Raw genomic sequence first — 23782 nt, forward strand, 5'->3', positions numbered from 1 at the left:
GATCATTACACCCCCAAACTGTGACGTATGCACACCAAATACCCCAGAATCATTTATACATGTATTGGGAAAATGCGAAAACGTGGCTACACTTGGGAAGCAAATATCCCTGATCTTAAGTAACATGCTTGAAGTTTGGGTCCCACTGAATAATGACTTCTCTCTAGATCTGTTTCTCCAAAAGAGACATGTGCTGGCCTCATTGCCACCAAGAACAGGTGGACCATTAGATGTTAACAGCAGGCCAAGTCCTTACCTGAAACTGTTTTGATGGAGGGTTCATGTAAAGTTGGATTCTGTGAAGCGGCTTTAAGACAAACTTTACAGAAAGTTTTAACTTTGTCCCCTCTCCATTGTCATGCTTGATCGCAACAATTTTAACATAACATAATATATAAAATACATTTAAAAAATTTTTAAATTTTGGTTGTGGGACAGCCTACTTTACACTATTCAAACATTAAATCATGCCGCTCAGGTGGCGCAGCGGTAAAATACACTAGCGCACCAGAGCTGGGATTTCGAGTACATCGTATTGAATCTCAACTCTGCCATTCGGCTGGGCTGGGCGGCCACATGAACAACGATTGGCTGTTGTTCAGGGTGGGATGAGCCGGACCGGGTCCCTCATAACTGGTGCAATTACGACCTCTGCTGGCTGATTGATGGAGCCTGCGCAGAGCTGGGGAATAATGCTGATCAGGGTGTGGCTCTCCGTACACAAGACTGATCCGCATATGAACTCGCCTCGTGCAGGTGAAAAGATGCAGTCGGAATTTCAATTGGATACGACTAGATTAGGGGAGGAAATTGGGGGGGGTGGGGGGATCGGAGAAAAAGAGTAAAAATAAATGTAATCAAAAATGTACATTTTTGGCAGAGACGCTTTAATTCAAAGTGACTTAGAGTTGTGGCAGTATACAATCTAAGCAATTGAGGGTTAAGGGCCTTACTCAAGGGCCCAACAGTAGCAACCTTGCAGCGGTGGGGCTTGAACCAGCGACCCTTTGATTACTAGTCCCGCACCTTAACCACTAGGCTACCAAAAGAAAAGAATCACTCACTCAAGCACTCACTTTCTTAACCGCTTATCCAATCAGGGTTGCAGGGGGGTGGCTGGAGCCTATCCCAGCTTTTCAATGGACGCAAGCCACACAGTAACACCCTGGACGGGGCGCCAGTCCATCGCAGGGCAGACACACGCACTCATACACACACCCATTCACCTATAGGGCAATTCAGTGTCTCCAATTAACCTGCATGCATGATTTTGGACTGTGGGTGGAAACCGGAGCTCCCGGAGGAAACCCACGCAGACACGCCCCACCCGAGGATTGAACCCAACACCTTCCTGCTGTGAGGTGACAGTGCTACCCACCGAGCCACCGTGGAAAAGAATCATATTTTATCATGATTATTACACAGTGAATAAAAAGACACAAAATTTCAGTCAGTTTTTTATTATTCAACACATTAAAACATCAGACAAACTTTTCCCACAAATCTGAATTATTTCACCCTGAACGTAAAGTTAAAACCAACCAAACAATTTTATTTTCCCAGTTTCCTCCCAAAGCACAACACACACACACACACACGTGCATGTCTGCATTACAACATCGGCGTCCAGCTCGTGGTGCTGAATCATTTCTGCCTGGCACCTCCGTTTGTTTACGTCCCCTGTTTACAGAGCACGGGTCAGCCACTAATTATTTTGTTTTATCTGAACGTCCATTTCATCATCTCCCAAAATATCATAAATAAGAACATACAAATCTGAGTACACGGTACAAACCACATTTCATTCAGCTAAACCACCGGAGACACAGATCCGTTCCACAATACTAACTCTTATATTATAACCGTCCTACATCCTTAGAGCTTTGTTTTTATTTTACTTCATGTTTATTTGTACAGCGTGAGTCGTCTGTACACTCACGTACATACTGCGCCAAAGTTTGGACACCATTTCTTGTTCTGTTGATCCTCCGGGTGAAAATAAGTCAACACGCCTTTCAGAAATGAACTAATATAGTTTCACAGCTGTACAAGAGGCTGATATGTATAAACAGAGATTACAGTCTCCACCTCCTTGTTTCTACACTCACTGTCCATTTTATCAGCTCCACTTACCATATAGAAGCACTTTGTAGTTCTACAATTACTGACTGTAGTTTGTTACCCCCTTTCACCCTGTTCTTCAATGGTCAGGACCCCCACAGAGCAGGTATTATTTAGGTGGTGGATCATTCTCAGCACTGCAGTGACACTGATATGGTGGTGGTGTGTTAGTGTGTGCTGTGCTGGTATGAGTGGATCAGACACAGCAGCGCTGCTGGAGTTTTTAAATACTCTGTCTACTCACTGTCCACTCTGTTAGACACTCCTACCTAGTCGTTCCACCTTGTAGATGTAAAGTCAGAGACGATCGCTCATCTGTTGCTGCTGTTCGAGTCGGTCATCTTCTAGACCTTCATCAGTCGTCACAGGACGCTGCCCACGGGGCGCTGTTGGCTGGATATTTTTGGTTGGTGGACTATTCTCAGTCCAGCAGTGACAGTGAGGTGTTAAAAAACTCCAGCAGCGCTGCTGTGTCTCATCCACTCATACCAGCACAACACACACTAACACACCACCACCATGTCAGTGTGTTAGTACCTGCTCTGTGGTGGTCCTGTGAGAGTCCTGACCATGAAAGAACAGCATGAAAGGGGGCTAACAAAGCATGTAGAGAAACAGATGGACTACAGTCAGTAATTGTAGAATTACAAAGTGCTTCTATATGGTAAGTGGAGCTGATAAAATGGACAGTGAGTGTAGAAACAAGGAGGTGGTTTTAATGTTATGGCTGATCAGTGTATTTTCTATTACGCTACTTTATTTGTTCATTTAACTCTTTTTTTTAACCAAAAACACACACTTCCATGTCTAAAGAAACAAGAACTACAAGTTAGTGCTCTTTCATTATCACGCAGGTACAATATCAAATTAGGTGAACGTATTTAACCTTTCTATTATAAAGTTCAAATTAGTACAAATGATCACACAAACAAAAAATAACCTGAAATTTACTAAGAACATTTCCAGTGCTATCTGTATGCAATGTTAGACAGTGGCACGGTGAGTCAGGAAAACGTTTCCTAGAATGGGACGGACCCAGAATTACATAAAAGTTAGTAAGGTAAGTCCTCTAGATACGAACCAGTTCCATTCTGAGAGCGGGTCCAACATCATCCTAACATCCAGCTTATAAGCCTCTGACATCTGTCATACAGCTTATAAAATGCTTATATAATTAAAAAATATTAATTAAAAACTAAAGAAAAAAATCTTAAATTGTAAAGTAGGTGGTTTTGCTCATGTCATAGGTACGAGAAATTTTTTCGCCTCGTTCCACTTTCTATTATTATCATTTTAGTGTCCATTGTTCTCGCTTGCTGCTTTTACACATGCAGACCAGTCAGGGTGCCCATGCTGACCCCTGTCCACCGCTCAAAGCACCAACAATGGGCACGTGAGCATCGGAACTGGACCCTGAAGCAATGGAAGAAGGCGGCCTGGTCTGATGAATCACGTTTTGTTTTACATCACGTGCACGGCCGGGTGCGTGTGCGTCTCTTACCTGGGGAACACCAGGTAGGACCAGGATGCACTATGGGAAGAAGGCGGGCCGGCGGAGGCAGTGTGATGCTTTGCGCAATGTTCTGCTGGGAGACATCGGGTCCTGCCATCCATGTGGATGTTACTCTGACACGTAGCTCCTACCTAAGCATTGTTGCAGACCGTGTTCACCCTCTCATGGAGACGCTATTCCCTGATGGCTGTGGCGCCCTGCCACAAAGCAAAAATGCTGCAGGAACGGTTTGAGGAGCACAATGACCAGTTTGAGGTGTTGAGATCTCAATCCAATCGAGCATCTGTGGGACGTGCTGGACAAACAAGTCCGATCCATGGAGGCCCCACCTCACAACTTACAGGAGTTAAAGGATCCGCTGCTGATATCTTGGTGCCAACACTTTCAGGGGTCTAGTGGAGCCCATGCCTCGATGGGTCAGGGCTGTTTTGGCAGCAAAAGGGGGGCCAACACAATATTAGGAAGGTGGTCATAATGTCATGCCTGATCTGAGTATGTTTTCAGTCTTATATTATTGAAGAATTTGAGGATTATTTCTGTTTTATTGTTGGGTGAGGATTGAATGTTTTGGGCATGTGTTGTCTTTGTCTTTCTCTGTTGTACTTTCAGGATATTCAGGACATGTTTTATGGTGATGGGTGTCTGACATTCTTTACAAAGTCTGGGCTCTTCTCCTAGTATTAAGTGTCGGTGTGTCAATCTGGACCGGCCTATTCTACATCTAGTGTACTTCTAGATAACTTGATGTGGTCTGGACATTGTCCATAGTGTATTTTTGATTTATTCCTGAATAAACAATAACAACGCTCTGCTCACAGTACCAGAAATGCTAACTATTTATTTTATCTGGGTTTTATGCCACTTCATACACATGATTGTGTCCTTTATAGCATGATGTGTTATTTTTCGTTCTTCTTCTTAATTCTATTTTATTCTCGTTCCTACTTGTCCATTTATATTGTTGTCGTTTTCATTTTTGTTGAGATTTGAAATTCTGCCACTAATTTAAATCTTGCAATATTTTTTGTATTTCTTTTTCTTTATGCATTTTCTCCCCAACTTTTAGGGCGTCCAATTGCCCGATTGCGTCACGCCTCCTCTCCACTATTGCCGATCCCCGCTCTGATTGAGGAGAACGAAGCTAACCCACGTCCCCTCCGACACGTGGGCAGCAGCCATATGCATTTTTTCACCTGCACTAGGTGAGTGCTAATGCGGATCAGCACTGTGTACGGAGAGACACACCCTGATCAAAGCATTCCTTCGCCGCCCCTGTGCAGGCGCCATCAATCAGCCAGCAGAGGTCATAGTTACACTACATCAGTTACGAGGAGACACAATCCGGCTTACCACTATTCCACCTCTCGCCCTAAATCTTGCAATATTTTTAATTTACTCCACACGCACGGCTGAATCTTTGAAAGTTCGCAAGTTGAAGGTTCGCATCTAGAGGACTTACTGTATTCTAATGACTATAATTCTACTCAAAAAGCAGCAAACACTGAAATATTAGTGCAGTCAGTAGCATACAAACACTGGTACTAACACACTTTAATCTCATCAACTGATAAATAAAAATAAATTACCTTACAACGTTCTTATAAATAAATCAGAAATGGAAAACGTTTTAGTTGCAGTTTATTCAGGACAAAGTTTCAGTCGTTCTCAGAGTCTCTTGGCAGTTTGGTTGTCGTCTTTGCTCCTCAGAGAGTCGTTCATCTTCACAGTATTTATAATCAGAACTTCCCTGACACGGCTCACCCCACAAATTTCAACCGTTTCAGGTTTTACAAACGAGAACGTCTGCGAAAGGTCCCAACAGGTTCTTGTTGAAGATACAGCGCACCCACACCAGATACGTGGTGAAGGGCTTGATGTTTTCTGAGAAGGTGTAGTTCTGCTGCGGGAGAATATAAGGCATGTACGTGTTCTCTCCCTGCTCCTGGATCCACACTTCATATTTCACCTCCCGTACCTTCAGGTACTTGAGGTTCCAGGGTATCTGCCAGGACACCGAGAGCTTCGCTTCCCTGGCGGCTTGGACCGAAGTCTGACACTTGGCTTCTCTGACTCGCCCGGGGTGTACCGTACTACCCGGCTTGATCTTTTTTAAATTAGGCTTAGCTTTGAGACCGTCTTTAACCGCTTGGAGAAAGGATGGAACGTCTACAATGGTGTCTTGATAAATCCGAAAGAGCCACTCGGGGTTGCGACAGCAGAGGTGCCTCGGAACCTCCTTGCTGGCTAGGATGCGTTCCTGTTCTTCGTCTGTCAAGTGTTTGATGCCTCCTTGGTCCCAGGGGCGGTCGGGGTAGGCCACAGAATTCTCCTCGATGCTGTTTCTCCAGGCTGTGTACTGAAGATCCATTCCTGGCAAGGAGGCCAGGGTTTTGTACGGGGTGTAATGTTCTGGATTGACTCCGTAGGGGAAGAGTTCTATCACTGCGGCCCCTCGTGGCAAGAACATGGAGGTGATCAGCTGGGCTCCGTGCATGCTGACCAGCATAGATGCCCCGGAAAGTACCTGGACTATGCTTTCAAATGTCTGGTCCTCCAACGACACGGTAATCGTCCTCATCTTGAACTCCTGCGCCAAGGCAAGAATCAGCTCAGCCTCGTTGAGGATGAGCCTGTTAGAGGTACGGCTGAACACGACTATATAATCATCGTCCTCAGACTCTTGGGCTTTCGTAACGTTGAGCCTTTCCATCACAAAGGAGGCAAACTGGCGGATCTCGTTTCCTGACACCAGAATATTGGCTTTGGGGCCTTGAGGCTGCACAAATCCATACTGATACCAAGTGGTCATCTTTGACAATCCGATGTAAGACTTTGTAAAGCACATGAGCTTCCCAAAGTTCCTCAGGTGGTCTTTTAGAAGAGGTTGTTTGCTGCTGAGCAGACGGTACAGATTGAAATGATTCCCCTCTCCACGTCCTTCCATGAAGACCAACCTGGCTTCATCGTCTAGGTCCGAGTACTGCTGCATGGTATAGAATATCGGAAGAAGGTCGTCATGGAAAACGTGCATCAGGTTATCGGGATTGAAGCGATTCAGAATCAGGGTGGCATCCGGCACAAACACAGGCTTTGGCATGTACTTGAGGGCAGCAGCGGGCAGTTCCAGGAAATTAAAATACTGAGTATTGTGATCCTCAACCGACGACAGGTCCAGTAAGGCTGGTTGGAAGCGCCGAGGCCCCAGATTCGGCAGCATGACCGAGGCGTTACTGTGGAAGAACACGAACTCATCCGCCTCTGTGCAGTAGCAAAGGTAGTCGAAGCGGCATATGCGGTCGGTGTGCATCTTGCCGGTGCAGACCATCCTCGTCCCCTGTTCCTGGAGCGCCTGCAGGGCAATGTGGTAGTCTATTCGGACCTGCGACAGCTCCTGAGACTGGCGGGTGAGGTGTAGCTCCTCCTCCAGCTGGGCCGTGTGTTCGTTCAGCCGGACGTACTTCCACAGCAGTGCGGCCACCAGCGACACCAGCAGGCCGTTCAGCACCGCCGCCAGGTTCATCCTACAACCTAATGCTCGCATTGTAGAACTTCAGCACCAAACTCATGCTTGACCTGCATCAAAAAGAGAAGATACAGATGCATTACACAGGCTAAACTGTCTACTGTTGAGCATACAATTGAATCACCCCAATTACAATTAATGAGCAGTTGTTATGAAGGCAAACTAGTCAACTCTCTAGTGCTGCCTGGACTTCTGGACTTCTACTACTTCTAGTTTCTAGATTCTCCCCCTTTATCTCACAATGTAGTCATGCCCAATTCCAAGATATCTACCAAGACGCCAAGAGTGTCAACACCAGAGGTGCCTTGGAACCTCCTCACTGACTAGGATGCGTTCTTCTTCTTCTTTGTTTGTCAAGTGCCTGATGCATCCTTGGTCCCACGGGTGGTCGGCTAGGCCAGAGAATTCTCCTCAATGTTGTTTCTCCAGGCTATATGCTGAAAATCCATACCTGGCAAGGAGGTCAGGGTTTTGTAATGGGTAAAAGGTTCTGGACTGAGAAGAGTTCTATAGAGGGGGAGAGTTCTATCACGGCAGCCCCTCCTGGCAAGAACAGGGAGGTGATCAGCTGGGCTTCATGCATGCTGACCATTTAATTCATTACAATCAACCTTCTAGTGCTGCCTGGACTTCTGAACTTTACTTCATGTATATAGATTCTCCCCCTTTATCTCACAATCTAGTCATGTCCAATTCCAAGATATCTGCCAAGACGCCAAGAGTGTCAACACCAGAGGTGCCTTGGAACCTCCTCGCTGACTAGGATGCGTTCTTCTTCTTCGTTTGTCAAGTGCCTGATGCATCCTTGGTCCCACGGGTGGTCGGCTAGGTCAGAGAATTCTCCTCTATGCTGTTTCTCCAGGCTATATACTAAAGGTTCATACCTGGCAAAGGAGGCCAGGCTTTTGTTAAGGGTGTAATGTCCTGGATCGACTCCGTAGGGGAAGAGTTCTATCATGGCAGCCCCTCGAGGCAAAAACAGGGAGGTGATCAGCTGGGCTCCATGCATGCCGACCATTTCATTCATTCCAATCAACCTTCTAATGCTGCCTGGACTTTATTTTTACTTCTTGGATCTGGATTCTCCCGCTTTAACACCCAATCTAGTCATTTCTGATTCCCAATTGTGAACCTGCTGCCACCTGCACAACCCCCAATAGTCATGTATCCTTATCCATGTATTTTTATCATCTGCCAGTGTTGGGTTCCTCAAACAGAGCCGTATTCAGAGTCCATATTGCATATGGACAGCCATGTAGTTGCCCGACCAGTCCCAGAGATTGCATATCCCCGTCTGACCTTCCCTCTCTCAAACACGGCCAACTGTGTTGGCGTGGACGCCTGGTGAAGTCGGTGGTTCTACTGTGATTCAAACTCACGAGTTCAAACACTCCACAATGGTGCGCTAGAATGTTAGATCTCTGCGCTACCCTCGATACTGACTTACAAAGGAAAATGACAGAAGCTTAATCTTGCAATAAAGGCGTGGCTTAACTCCATGCAACTGTACAAACTACTCTTTAGTAGTAAAATGACCAGTCTTCCAGACATCACAAGAAGGGATTATGATGCTGTGCTTTCCTGTTGATGTATTCCTAGACTTTTATTTCCTTTACTAGTAAATGGATCTGTCTGAAAACCTAGTGATCTTTCTACATAGATGCATTTTACATCTCCCGAGAAGAAGGCATGTCTAAATTCCTAGTTGTCTTGAATGCTGCCTACTGAGGTGCCTAATTCTGACCCAATAACGAGGAGCTCCGAGTGCCTTCTCACCTGAAATCCAATCTAATATGCTGGATGGAAATGGAGCAGCGAGTGGAGTTACTGATAAATGGGAGTAATTTTCATAAATTTTTTTTAATTTATTTGTAAATTTGGGTTTGTCAGTGACAATTTCACATTTTACATGAAGGGAGACATTAGCCTGCGTCGCCTAAGCCCGTGGTTTAAACAGCCTGAGGCTAAATGTGTTAGCTTATAAACCTAAAACTGTGGCAGTGGGCGGGGACAGCCGGTGGTGTAATCGCTGTCTAAGTAGAGCGTCTCAATAATCGTTTATAATTTGATTTCTTATTAGAATCCTCTCTACTGAGGCAGCTGCCCAGGCAGGCATTGGTCAACAAGGCAGCTCACTAGGTTTAGATTCCAGCTCTTAACAGGCCAGAGTGCTCATGGTCTCATGCTAATTTTACATCAGGGGTCTTAGTTTTAGTTTTATTCACAAATTCAAAGTCAAATTTGGTCAGATTAGGCACCATTAGACTCTGGATCAGCAGGAACAGACACCACTGCTTGTAATGTGCCTTATTCCTTCTAACTAAACAGAGGAATCAATGAACCATACACAGTCTTCGTCAAGTACCCCCCAACCGGCGCTCCGCAAAATGTCAGACGGGTAATGAAATTATGTAATAATTACTTGCTGGATTAGTCTTAGACTAACATCATTGTTTAAGGATGAACGCACAACAGTTTCTGCTCGCAGGAAAGACTCTGGAAATGATATTCATTTCAGCATGGTGTAACCACAAACACTCGGGCCCCCGGAGGCAGGAGTGTTATGATCTATGATCGTAACAGCTTGTTGTTACTGCATAAAACGATACAAACGAGTCCTGTTGATTCAAATACTTTGGATACGTTAAAAGAGCTCGGCTTGCTACGCTCACCTGGAGAGGCCTGTACAACACCGACAACTCCTACCAACGCTGCCCGTTTTCGGAGGAGACGCAGACGGTGTACGCGGAGGCGCAAGCGGGGTACCCGCGGAGGAGCTAGCGCTAGGCTAAGAGCTAACCCATGCAGAACACCGATGCCGTCTATATTGCTGGCCAACGTCCGCTCCTTGGAGAATAAACTGGACTACCTCAGACTGGATTTAACAAGAAAACGGGAGGTGAGGGACTGTTGTGCTTTAATCTTTACCGAGACCTGGCTTAACGACGCGGTTACGGATGACGCGATTAGCATGGAGGGGCTAACCATCTTCCGAGCAGACAGATCTGGAGCTCTGAGTGGTAAAACCCGTGGCGGTGGAGTGTGCATTTATATAAATAAAAGATGGTGCAGAAACGCTGACAGGATCTATTCTTATTGCTCTCCGGACATTGAACTTTTGTCAGTTAAATGCCGTCCCTTTTATCTCCCAAGGGAATTTTCCACCATAGTCATCAGCGCTGTTTACATACCCCCCGACGCAGACGTAAAGGCAGCCCTAAACACCCTCTATGTTTTAATGAATGACTGGCAAACCACCTATCCTGAGGCAGTATTTATTGTTGCTGGAGATTTTAACCAAGCAAACATGCGGAAAGTTCTCCCTCACTTTTACCAACATGTGGACTTTGGGACAAGAGGTGACAATCTATTGGACCATGTGTACACTAACATCAAGGGAGCATTCAAAGCATCCCCCCGCCCCCACCTTGGCTCTTCTGATCACATAACTGTGATGTTAACACCCGCATACAGACCCATGCTCACCAGAACTAAACCTTCCACAAGACAGGTGAGGATCTGGCCTGAGGGAGCCACAACAGCTTTGCAGGACTGCTTTGACTGCACTGACTGGTCTGTTTTTAAAGATGCTGCCACCAAGGACCAAATCACAGATGTCAGTGAGTATGCTGAAGTAGTCTCAGATTACATACAAAAATGCATGGACGACGTCAGTGTCACAAAAAACATCACTGTCCGGGCAAACGAAAAACCATGGATGACTACTGAGGTTCGGGCTTTGCTGAAAGAAAGAAACTCAGCTTTTAAATCTGGCAACACTACTGCCCTCAGGTCTACCAGGGCCAATCTGAACAAGGCTATCAGAACGGCAAAAAGAGCCCATGGGCAAAGAATTCAAGGACACTTTCAGGACCACAGAGACACAAAGAGCTTGTGGCGGGGAATCCAGTCTGTCACAGACTACAAGTCTACTCCTCAAACCTGGGATGACAGCACTGACTTTCTAAACAACCTCAATAACTTTTTCAGTAGGTTCGAAGCTCTTAACAATACACCTGCAGTAAAAGTCACACCGCATCCTGACGACCCAGTGTTAATTCTGGACCCATCGGACGTCCGTCGAACACTAAGGAATATAAATCCTCGAAAAGCTGCAGGTCCTGACAAGATACCTGGTGGTATGCTCAAGAGATGTGCGGATCAACTGACTCTTGTCCTAACAGACATATTTAACATCTCCCTGAGTCAAGCTGTTGTTCCATCATGTTTCAAAACCTCAGCTATTATCCCAGTTCCAAAAAAATCCACAGTAACTAGTCTAAATGACTTTCGACCAGTAGCACTCACCCCCATAATAATGAAGTGTTTTGAAAGACTAGTCAAGAACCATATAACATCTGTCCTACCTCCATCACTTGATCCTTTTCAGTTTGCCTACCGCCCTTGCCGGTCTACTGATGACGCAATTTCAACTGCTCTTCATCTAAGCCTGGAGCACCTGGAGAAAAGGAACTCACATGTACGGATGCTGTTTGTCGACTTCAGTTCGGCTTTTAACACAATAATCCCCCAGCATCTGGCCAGCAAACTGGTCACACTGGGACTAAACACCACACTGTGCAATTGGATTCTGGATTTTCTCACAGACAGACATCAGTTTGTGCATGTAGGCAACAACACATCAACCACGGTCTCACTGTCTACTGGATCTCCACAAGGATGTGTGCTGAGCCCTCTACTGTTTACTCTGATGACCCATGACTGTCGTGCTAAGTCCAACACAAATCACATAATAAAGTATGCAGATGACACAACAGTTGTGGGACTCATTCTGGACAACAACGAGACTGCATACAGAAAGGAGGTGAGACTCTTTGTGGAATGGTGCAGCAATAACAACCTGGTCCTGAATGTTGATAAAACCAAAGAGATGGTGATTGACTTCAGGAAAAAACAGCCCATTCACACCCCGACCTACATCAATGGCACGCCGGTTGAAATTGTCCAGAACACGAAGTTCTTAGGGGTTCACGTTACGGACAACCTGACCTGGTCCTTGCACACCTCCTCTCTGGTCAAAAAGGCTCACCAGCGATTGCATTTCTTACGCCGATTGAGGAGGGCCCATCTCAGTCCACCCATCCTCACTACTTTCTACAGAGGCACAATAGAGAGTGTTTTAACCAGCAGCATCTCTCTCTGGTATGAGAGTTGTAACATCTCAGAAAAAAAGGCCCTCAGGAGAGTGGTTAGGACAGCAGAAAAGACCATAGGGGCCAGACTTCCACCTATTGAGGATCTGGCTCAAAAGCACCTCTTGTCAAAAGCCAGGAGCATCATTAGTGACTCCACTCACCCCTGTCACAGACTGTTCACCCTTCTGCCCTCGGGTAAAAGGTACAGTAGTCTACGCTGCAACACGGACCGGTTCAGAAGAAGTTTCTACCCAACTGCCATCAGACTTCTGAACAGAACAAATTAACCCAAATCTGATAAATATTTTCATCTATGGGTATAACATGTGCAATATCCTTAAATCTTAACAAGCAGTAACAAAATGTGCAATAACAAAATGTGCAATAATTATCATTATGTATAACCACTGTGAATTTTTCTGCATGTGCAATACTTTAACTACAATGTGCAATTTTCGTAATGTCAGTATTATTATTAGTAGTATTATTTAACTTTACTATTCTATTACTATTCTATATATATTTCTTATTTTTTAAACCTGTGGTGTTTTTAACGTGAACCAATGCACGTAATCTCGTTTTTTCTGTACACTTCGGTGTACAGTAAAATGACAATAAAGTAAATCTTGAATCTTGAATCTTGAAAGGAGATGATGTTCTCATGACTTTTAAAACAACCGACGCATTAGCATTCTGACGCGCTGCGTATTTTACTTCCTCCGCTACTTCTATAGATACTCTGTAGAGTGTTCCACTGGAAAACTTTACCACCTCGTTCTTTCAGATTCTAACAACTACAGAATCTTCATTCCAACATAATCAGTAAATCAGAATTAGAAATGATATATAAAAAACAAATACAGTGGTACCTCGACGTCCCCTAAATAGATAGATAGAGAGACAGACAGATAGATAAACAGACAGACAGATAGATAAACAGATAGACAGATAGATAGATAGATAGATAGATAGATAGATAGATAGATAGATAGATAGATAGATAGATAGATAGATAGATAGACAGACAGAGACAGACAGACAGACAGACAGATAAACAGAGAGATAGACAGACAGACAGACAGACAGACAGACAGACAGACAGACAGACAGACAGACAGACAGAAAGTTGAAATAAAAAGGAAGAAAATGCAGAAATTAAAAAGCTGTCATTGTCTGGTAAAAGCTCTTTGGCCAGTATGGGTGTTGTGCATGCAAAAAAGCAAAATAAAGTGCAATTAAAATAAGTAAACAAATGATGTGCGTTTTAAAAAGCTCAGTCATAAAGTCAGTAATTACGTTCAGTTGTATTTCTTAAATTATTCATCATCTGGATCCATTCTTTGAATTTAAAATCTAATCAATTCGAGCTTAAATCGATCATTAATGTGTATTTATTCCCATCACTAACTCTGACTGACACATTAAAGAAACATCGAGATGGGTAAATTGACACGAATTTGTTAAAAGCACTAAAGACTCTTCGTGGATCTGGCACTAATGGAGCCGTTCAGACGTCGTACTGTTAACGACTCTCTGATCGAGAGCGCGGGCCACGTCCTTGAGCCGCTCTTCTACCTGCCCTTGTAACGAACGGTAAGCTAAAGCACAGATGACAGGGTTCCCGAGGCACCGGCGTATACAGCTGTGCTGTTTGCTGTGAGGATGATAAGCACCATAATGATGGGGGGAAGGCGGCCCGGCGCTTCTAATGCATTTTAATCAGGCTATTGGAAAGACGCCGCTCTCAGTCGCTTCCTGGCCCTGACGCGTCCCGTAAGGACAACGGAGGAGATCCTCACTCGGTTCTACAACAGCTCGCTTTAATCATTTTCACCAAACAATAAACAAAATGCACCAAACTATAATCCTCATGGGCCACAATGTTATTGTGTTATTTATTTTAAATTCTTGACCAGTTGTGACAAGGAAGTTTTGCATTAACCAGTAATATACACCGATCAGCCATAACATTAAAACCACCTCCTTGTTTCTACACTCACTGTCCATTTTATCAGCTCCACTTACCATATAGAAGCACTTTGTAGTTCTACAATTACTGACTATACTCCATCTGTTTCTCTGCATGCTTTGTTACCCCCTTTCATGCTGTTCTTCAATGGTCAGGACCCCCACAGGACCACCACAGAGCAGGTATTATTTAGGTGGTGGATCATTCTCAGCACTGCAGTGACACTGACATGGTGGTGGTGTGTTAGTGTGTGTTGTGCTGGTATGAGCAGATCAGACACAGCAGCGCTGCTGGAGTTTTTAAACACCTCACTGTCACTGCTGGACTGAGAATAGTCCACCAACCAAAAATATCCAGCCAACAGCGCCCCGTGGGCAGCGTCCTGTGACCACTGATGAAGGTCTAGAAGATGACCGACTCAAACAGCAGCAATAGATGAGCGATCGTCTCTGACTTTACATCTACAAGGTGGACCAACTAGGTAGGAGTGTCTAATAGAGTGGACAGTGAGTGGACACGGTATTTAAAAACTCCAGCACAACACACACTAACACACCACCACCATGTCAGTGTCACTGCAGTGCTGAGAATCATCCACCACCTACTGTAAATAATACCTGCCAGGGCTCTAGACTAACTTTTTGCACTGGTTGCACTGGTGCGCCTAACTTTTTTTCTTAGGTGCACCAGCACAAAAGTTAGGTGCACCCTAATTTTCAACTGCATCGCATTTAACACCTTAGTTTTACAGGTTCACTTGTTTTTTCGCTGTCCATATAGGCAATATTGACTTGTAAATGATTAAATAACAGTCTGGTCAACATGGCCTCGTCTGTTGATGTTTGTTGCTGTCTGCCGCTGAAAGGCAGTGGGGAGAGGGGACCCATGGGCAGTGCATTTACTGCGGCATGTAATGTGTTTTATAGATGCATTGTGCTTTTCATCCTTTCAATTCAAAATGTATTAGAACCAGTCACAAATACAATTTTGACGGCCATGGTTTTCCCATGCTCTTTACAGTTAATTATAGTATTATAATCTCATTATAGTACACTATTATAAAAATTATAACAATAATAATAGAGTATATCTATTCATGTATGTATGTATGTATGTATGTATGTATGTATGTATGTATGTATGTATGTATATATATATATAAATTATTATTTTTTTTATTATTATTATTTTTTTGTGTGTGTGTATGGGGCTCTAGTGTTAGAGTGTAATCTTAAATAAAGTGCATTATATTATCGGCTTTACTGGATCTTTTACACAGATTCCCAAAATCGATTGCGGTGCACTCACTGTGTATTTTGATTACATGTATTCTAACACTTCACTGTCTTTTAGTTATTTTTATATTTTACTTAACGAAAATATTATTGTGTTTTTACTTTCGCTATCGTCGCACTTAACCGCTAGCATTAGCCGATTGCTACTAGAGGGTCGGCTCACCACTGTTACGGGTCTCTTGCTGTGTGGTGATGAATGTGTGGGAATAAAAGCACACGACAAGGTAGACTTCACTGTAACGGTTTAGTCAGGACTTCAGTAAGCGTTACAACACTTTAAACTGCCTAGCTCCAGAAACCGAACTTTTATACTTTGGCCGTCCGGCGAGTCTCATATACAAAACTAAACTAACTGAACGTCCGGTGCTGCATTCTGATTGGTTGAGCTGAATGTCGCTCACATATCACCGATACAATATTGTCCCGCTCTTCACTGTCTCTGATTGGTTTAGACCATGATATGGGCCTGATGTGTGTCTGTTGTTGAACCACAGGGAGACTTTCAGAGTAGCGGAGACTTTTTTCCCCTTGAACTGCTGGTCGCACCGGTGCGACCTGAGATTTTTTTTAGTCGCACCATTGAGAAATTAGGTCGCATGTGCGACCAAATTGGTCACACTCTAGAGCCCTGTCTGCTCTGTGGTGGTCCTGTGGGGGTCCTGACCATTGAAGAACAGGGTGAAAGCAGGCTAAAACGGTATGCAGAGAAACAAATGGACTACAGTCAGTAATTGTAGAACTACAAAGTGTATATGCAGTTCTACGGGACCATGGAACGCATTAACAGGTTTCCCAAACATTCTTACAGGAAAAAATACCTCAAAACTCAACGCCTTTAAAACTCAACGCCACTGTTTCAGCAGTGCTGAGGGACGCGTCTCATATCATACACGTTTCAACAAAGTGTGGTTGGTTGGTCAAGAATCAGGACATTTTTTCTAACAATATGAACAAGAACTGAACTGTTTAAGATGAGAGACGTTCCAGAACTGAGGTTCCACTGTGTTTTTAAATCAAGTTCAGTACTGCTGTTTAAAGGTCAAGTGTAGCTTGTATTGTTTTTACAGCCTAATTCTCACCACCCCCATTTAATGCACAGCTATAAACCTCCCACTGTTCTGCAAAACAGTGAACGTGCTGGATTTTAACATTCATTTCAAGCAAGTCTATCAGCCTTTCTAAAGCAGGACGATCCTGCAGCAGGGGTTACAAGAAACAGTGTCACTCAGCCTCATGAGGAAAAGCATCCTACATAAGTCTGCAGCATATATATGCACTGATCAGCCATAACATTAAAACCACCTCCTTGTTTCTACACTCACTGTCCATTTTATCAGCTCCACTTACCATATAGAAGCACTTTGTAGTTCTACAATTACCGACTGTAGTCCATCTGTTTCTCTACATGCTTTGTTAGCCCCCTTTCATGCTGTTCTTCAATGGTCAGGACCCCCACAGGACCACCACAGAGCAGGTATTATTTAGGTGGTGGATCATTCTCGGCACTGCAGTGACACTGACATGGTGGTGGTGTGTTAGTGTGTGTTGTGCCTGTATGAGTGGATCAGACACAGCAGCGCTGCTGGAGTTTTTAAACACCTCACTGTCACTGCTGGACTGAGAATAGTCCACCAACCAAAAATATCCAGCCAACAGCGCTCCGTGGGCAGCGTCCTGTGACCACTGATGAAGGTCTAGAAGATGACCGACTCAAACAGCAGCAATAGATGAGCGATCGTCTCTGACTTTACATCTACAAGGTGGACCAACTAGGTAGGAGTGTCTAATAGAGTGGACAGTGAGTGGACACGGTATTTAAAAACTCCAGCAGCGCTGCTGAGTTTAACAAGCAAAAGAAGAGAAGGAAGTAAATAAAGTGCATTTATACAGCATATGGTATGCAACAGAAAAACAGTATGTGCAAATTGTGCATCTGGTACATGTAATAGAAGCAGTAGTGTATTTATTCTTATAAACCATATATACAGATATATAAGAATAAATATAGAGATAAGGATATTGTTATAGTTATAAATATATACAATGTAAATATATATATATAGTAATGCCTGTATATAGCCATATAGTTTGTATGTTTTTGTGTTTAATGTTTAATGTTCTTGTGCACTGTCTGCAACTTGTACATTGCTTGTATACTGTATTTATACTAGAGAGATACCGGTACGGTACCATCATACATCATAGATCATACATACTTGGCCAATAAATCTGATTCTGATAGAAAGGACCCGGACCGCTCCACCTGGGGGATGGAACCCAGGACCTTCTTGCTGTGAGGCGACAGTGCTACCCACCGAGCCACCGTGCCACCCAGATAAACAATAAAATGATGAATGATGAACTACTATTAGTGTTATTATATTATAGACAGGTCATTTTCAAATGCAACCCAAATTTAACTCAACTGCAACCCAGCTCTCAAGACTACTTCCAGCCATTCTGAGCAGGACACAATAGTAAAATGACACAGAAATAAGGTAAACATAGATATAATAAGCATTATATCATAATATAAATCCTTCTTTATTTGATTATATCCATGTCACTCTATATGAGCATCTTTCAGCATCTCACCTGCACTTCAGTCATAAAGGAATCATAAGGAAATCATTAGTGATTGTTTATTACATACAATCAGACTTTTTTCCAGACATTTATGCAAAAAAACACCTAAAATAAGACGATACTCACCAGAATGCATGTACAGCAGGGCTGAACGTGAGAAGTCGGTGCGTTTCCAGTGTTCCAGTATCAGACTGACTGCAGTCACTGGTTCACACTGTTAAAAGCAGCATTTGAAGCATTAATTCGAACCCACAGCCGAAGAATCGTGCAAAATATGCTTAATTCATTCTGCTTTTATCTGCACTGCAAACAGACGGAACCACTTCACGCACCGTGAGCCCGAACAAAACCGAATCCAGCCGAACAGTCTCCGCCTCCACCCGAGCTCGTCCGAAATCTCGCGATATTTCGGCGTAATCTCGCTACACAGCGCTCCTGATAGGAAGGAGGCTTTGGCTGGTCAGTCAAGTTGGTTCATCCTCAGAGTTGCCAGGTTCGTGGTTTTACAGCCAAATCGGACTTGTTTGAAATTGCATTCATTCATTCACTGTCTGTTTTATCACTGTGTGGGAGAAAAATGTATATTTACACTAAAAATGTAGATATGCTTAGGGCATGTTTGCCAGTAGTCATATTCCAAGAATACTGCTACAATAGAAAAAACATACGCTGGAACCAGAGCTGGATCTCGAATACATCGTATCGTATCGAATCTCGGCTCTGCCTGCTGGCTAAGGCTGAGCGGCCACATGAACAACGATTGTCCTGTTGTTCAGATAAGGGTGGGACTAAAAGCCGGATGGGGACTCTCTCTCAGACTGGTGCGATTACGACCTCTGCTGGCTGGTTGGTGGCGCCTGCACGGAGATGGGAAAGGAGTCGGTAGAGGGTGTGGCTCTCCGTACACAGCGCTGTACCGTACTGCACTCGTCAAGTGTAGGTAATAAGATGTTCGATTGCTGTGCACGTGTCGGAGAGGGGCGTGGAGCAGCCTCGTCCTCCCCAATCGGGAGCGGGGACCAGCATTAGTGAGAGGATGATTGACGGGTAGAAATTGGATGCGCTAAAGTGGGAGAAAAAGGGAAAAAAACAAAAAGAATGTTATTAGATGGGTAGAGCGGTGCAGTCGCTCAGTGGGTAGCACTGTCGCCTCACAGCACGAAGGTCCTGGGTTCTGGGTTCGATCCCCCGGGTCCTTTCTGTGTGGAGTTTGCTCATGTTTGTTCTCCCCGTGTCTGCGTGGGTTTCCTCCGGGTGCTCCGGTATCCTCCCACACTACAAAGACATGCAGTCAGGTTGATTGGAGATTGAAAGCAACCCTGGTATGAGTGTGTGTATACACTGAGATGGATGAATCGGACCCACCGCGACCTTGATTAGGATGAAGTGGTGGTAAAACAGACAATAACTGAATGAATCAATTTAATCGAATCTTTTGGTTTTGTTCTGTCGTTTAATGCTTTTTCTTGCATTAGCACAATTTTCACTAGATGGCAGTCGTTCCTCATTCTTTTTTTAAGAGACTTAAACGTCTTACTTTCACTTGTTATTAGTGTGTTCATCAAATAGTAAAAATTCAGGTCAGATAAGGGCAGGAAAGCCAACAAGACATTTCTGCAGTGTTTACCTCTAATGGGCTTCATCAGAATATTCTACTCAGTGTAGGTTTACTCAGACTCAGACTCAGCTTTATTGTCATTCTACCAGTGGCATAACTAGGAGCTCATGGGCCCCAGTGCAAAAAAAAATGTTGGGCCCCCTCAACAAATGTCAGATATATATATATATATATATATATATATATATATATATATTATTCCATATTTATTAGAGTTTGCTGTATATTTACTGTTTGGCTTGCCATTATACATACATAATACCTGCAGCCAATGGGGAGGGTAGTGAGGTGGGTGGTTGAGTTCATGTCGGTGTGTGTGACATGAATAAAATAAGAATAGACTAAGATAAGTATTAAAATAGAATAAACTAAGAAACTAAAAAAGTACAAGTGAAATGTATTTACATTTTAAAGTATTGCACAAAAAACTGCAGCAGCTTATGTTGTCTAAAGTGCATAAATGCAAAAAGTATATCAGCAAAACTAAGCAGCAACAAATCACGAGGGCGGCACGGTGGCTAAGTGGGTAGCACTGTCGCCTCACAGCAAGAAGGTCCTGGGTTTGATCCCCAGGTAGAGCGGTCCGGGTCCTTTCTCTGTGGAGCTTGCATGCTCTCCCCGTGTCTGCGTGGGTTTACTCCGGGTGCTCCGGTTTCCTCCCACAGTCCAAAAACATGCAAGTGAGGTGAATTGGAGACACTAAATTGTCCATGACTGTGTTCGATATAACCTTGAGAAGTGATGAATCTTGTGTAATGAGTAACTACCGTTCCTGTCATGAATGAAACCAAAGCCGTCAAAAATGACGTTAAAATCCTAATAAAAAATAAACAAACAAATCACGAGATGGTTAAAGCGACAGTGTGCCAGTTGTGCAGTATTATGTCATGTATAAATTAAAAACTTCTAAAATCTTTTATTTGTGGGTGCCTCATGGTACTAGGGTGATGGAGGCCTGACTTTAAACCTCACCTCCGGCCTGTCTGTGATGGTGTTTCTCTGGGTAGTTTTGTTTCTGTCCACCTTCTGAAAACATGCAAAAGGTGGATTGACTGCTCTTAATTATCTTTAGGTATAAGTTAGTGACTGAATAGATAAGTATGTGGTGTCCCACAATGGATCAGACGCCGTCCAGGGTGTTTTTTTGCTGCTGGACTAAATCAAGCTAAACAGAATTGTAATTATTAATGATTGACACTTTCATTTCTCTGTGCAAATGTTTACCTGATCAAAACATGTTGTCATTGAACAATTTTGTAAATAAATCATTTCAGAACAGATGACAGGAACCCAATCGTATAGCATATGTGTGATTTTCTGTAAAGAGAGCAGAAAAGCAGTGATTTATAACAGAAACTGTAAAATGGCACTTTTCCATTTTCCACTGCACACTACTTTATGGAATTGTACTTTTAAAAGCTGTGATTACTTTTTAAGTCCCACACTTAACTGTTTTTTTTTTTATTACCAAGAGACTCATCCTGTACCTAAGTAACCATGCTACTGTTCTTGAGTAGGGACCAGGTGAGTAGGGACCAGAAGTGTGCCATATGGATGGGGCAAGAAACAGTGCAGGATGGTGGCGACCTGTCCGGGGTGTTTCCTGCCCTTTTCCTAGTGCATCAGACCCTACACAATCCTGACCAGGATAAAGCAGTGGTAAAAAAAAAAAAGACTGAATGAATGAATGAATGCATGTATTGTACTTTAGGGTACTGTGCAGTGGGAAATGGGCTTAAGATTTGTGCCTGAATCATTTGTATCCAAACCAAAACCATGCAGACCAAAGGTGAACACGCCATTGGAATACCATTACATAAAGCTTTTACTGAAGACAGAACAACAACTTCTGCTCAGACATAGAACAATGTACTTAAAAATAAGCAAACAACTCCAATCAGCAAAAGTACGATTGAAAGAACACTGGTCTCTTAAGACTCTCTCAATCCACTTCTTAGTAAGTAAACAAAAAACATAGTTTATTATTTATGGCAGTAACAAAGGGGTTTCTCTGGGGAGATTATAAATAGAGATATAGTGTATAGTGTAGAAATAGAGATATACATAAATAGTGTATTAATACCACAAAACAATAGTAAAGCATGGTGGTGGGAATATTCAAGGCTGGCGGTGTTTTACCTACTTGAGTGTTTTACCTAGAGTTGGGCACCTGTAGAATCAACAAGACCTTGACAAAAGAGAAGTACCACTACATTCTTCAGCAGCATGCTATGCCCTTTGGTCTGGTTCTTTGTGGAGAAGGATTTATAATGCAGAAGTATAATGACTAAAACATACCTTATATGTTTGCAACAAATACTTGAAGACCAAAGATCAATGAGTGCTGCCTCTTAACAATCAAACAATTATGGGGACACATAAAGACAGAAAAAGTTAAGCATTCAGTCACATCACAAGATGCTTTTTGGAATATTGTAAAATAATTTTGGGATAACATGAGTTATATTTTACACACATTTGTGGAGACCAGGCCATGCTGACAGAACAAATACTACAAAATCTAAAATGTATGTACATTTTTTAAATATTCAACTTTTCAAGAGTAGAACCCAAACTGACATTGGGATGAACCCAAAATGTCATTTTATACTGTGAGGAAATTTGTCTGGATGATTAGTTGTAACCCTAGAAGCATAAAAAACCCAGAAAAGGTTTTTGCTTGATTGTTTGGCTTGTTGGGCATATTTATGCAGACATAATTTACTATGTCTAGGATGGATAGCCAAGGCCCACGATGGATTAACATCCTGTCCAAGGTGTGCACCCAGTGATTCTGGGGAAGCTGGGCCCACTGCAAACCTGACCAGCATAAAAGAGTGGTAAAACATAACATGAAATTCTATTACTCTAAATCAAGTTTTACCTCTTTATAAATGTAACCTAATCTGGTTCAGGCTTTACTGAAAGGTTTCACTCACCAATTACTGTCATGATCAGGGTTTTAAAATAGAGTATCCCACTCTTTAAAAAGTGGCATAAGCATGGCACCTCACTAATTTAATTTTTTTGTGTTTATGCAATGGATAACATTTTTATTCATATTTGTTTTGTTTAGCAGACACTTTTATCCAAAGCGACTTACAATTATGACAATTTGAGTAGAGCAGTTGAGAGTTAACAACTTTGCTTAAGGGCCCAACAGTGGCAACCTGGCAGTTGTGGGGCTCGAACCATCAGTTGACAACTGGCTACCACAGCTCCTAAACACCTCACAGCGAAAAGGTCCTGGGTTTGGTCCCCAGGTGGGGCGGTTCGGGTCCTTTCTGTGTGGAGTTTGCATGTTCTCCCCGTGTCTGTGTGGGTTTACTATGGGTGCCCCGGTTTCCTCCCACAGTACATAGACGTGCAAGTGAGGTGAGTGGGCGATACAAAATTGTCCATGACTGTGTTTGACATTAAACTTAAACTGATGAATCCTGTGTAACCAGTAACCAGTGTGTAAAACATGATGTTAAAATTCTAATAAATAAAAAAGTCTACCATAACAATGGATAACATTGTTATTTATGTTTATGGTGTTTAGCAGACACTTGTATCCAAAGCGACTTACAATTATGACAATTTAAGCAGAGCAATTGAGGGTTAATGACTTTGCTCAGGGGTCTAATAGTGGCAACCTGGCAATGGTGGGGCTTAAACCATCAGCTGGCAACCGGCTACCACTGCCCCTAACAGTGGCCCCTACTACATACATACATACTACATACTACATACTACCGAGACGCTTATCATTAAAAAATAAAGCTTAACGTGGTTTAATGTAGTTTGTTTGTTTATTAGGATTTTAACGTCATGTTTTACACTTTGGTTACATTCATGACAGGAACGGTAGTTACTCATTACACAAGATTCATTAGTTCTCAAGGTTATATCGAACACAGTCTTGGACAATTTAGTATCTCAAATTCACCTCACTTGCACGTCTTTGGACTGTGTGAGGAAACCGGAGCACCCGGAGGAAACCCACGCAGACACGGGGA

At 43.2% G+C, this 23782-nt stretch overlaps 1 protein-coding gene across 4 annotated transcripts; it reads right to left on the bottom strand.

The window, feature by feature from the left end:
- Positions 1-5174: 5174 nt before the first annotated feature.
- On the bottom strand, positions 5175-19222 carry pomgnt2 (protein O-linked mannose N-acetylglucosaminyltransferase 2 (beta 1,4-)). Of its 4 annotated transcripts, none has more exons than XM_062992223.1 (4): positions 18832-19222; positions 18496-18725; positions 18290-18377; positions 5175-7207 (listed from the first exon to the last, which is right to left on the bottom strand). In XM_062992223.1, exon 4 carries the CDS (start codon positions 7173-7175, stop codon positions 5415-5417), a length of 1761 nt encoding a protein of 586 aa, XP_062848293.1. In that variant the 5' UTR covers positions 7176-7207; positions 18290-18377; positions 18496-18725; positions 18832-19222; the 3' UTR covers positions 5175-5414. The 4 variants fall into 4 exon arrangements, 2 of the variants coding, with proteins under 2 accessions (XP_062848293.1, XP_062848294.1); XR_010011324.1 differs by lacking the exon at positions 5175-7207 and adding an exon at positions 18098-18172; XR_010011323.1 differs by lacking the exon at positions 5175-7207 and adding an exon at positions 18098-18177.
- Between the last annotated feature and the right edge of the window lie 4560 nt (positions 19223-23782).

Source organism: Trichomycterus rosablanca, chromosome 3 (assembly GCF_030014385.1).
Source record: "Trichomycterus rosablanca isolate fTriRos1 chromosome 3, fTriRos1.hap1, whole genome shotgun sequence".
NCBI classification, from domain to species: Eukaryota; Metazoa; Chordata; class Actinopteri; order Siluriformes; family Trichomycteridae; genus Trichomycterus; species Trichomycterus rosablanca.

Coding starts and splice junctions, on each gene's coding strand:
- pomgnt2 (XM_062992223.1), bottom strand. CDS start 7,175: ATGCGAGCATTAGGTTGTAGGATGAACCTGGCGGCGGTGCTGAACGGC.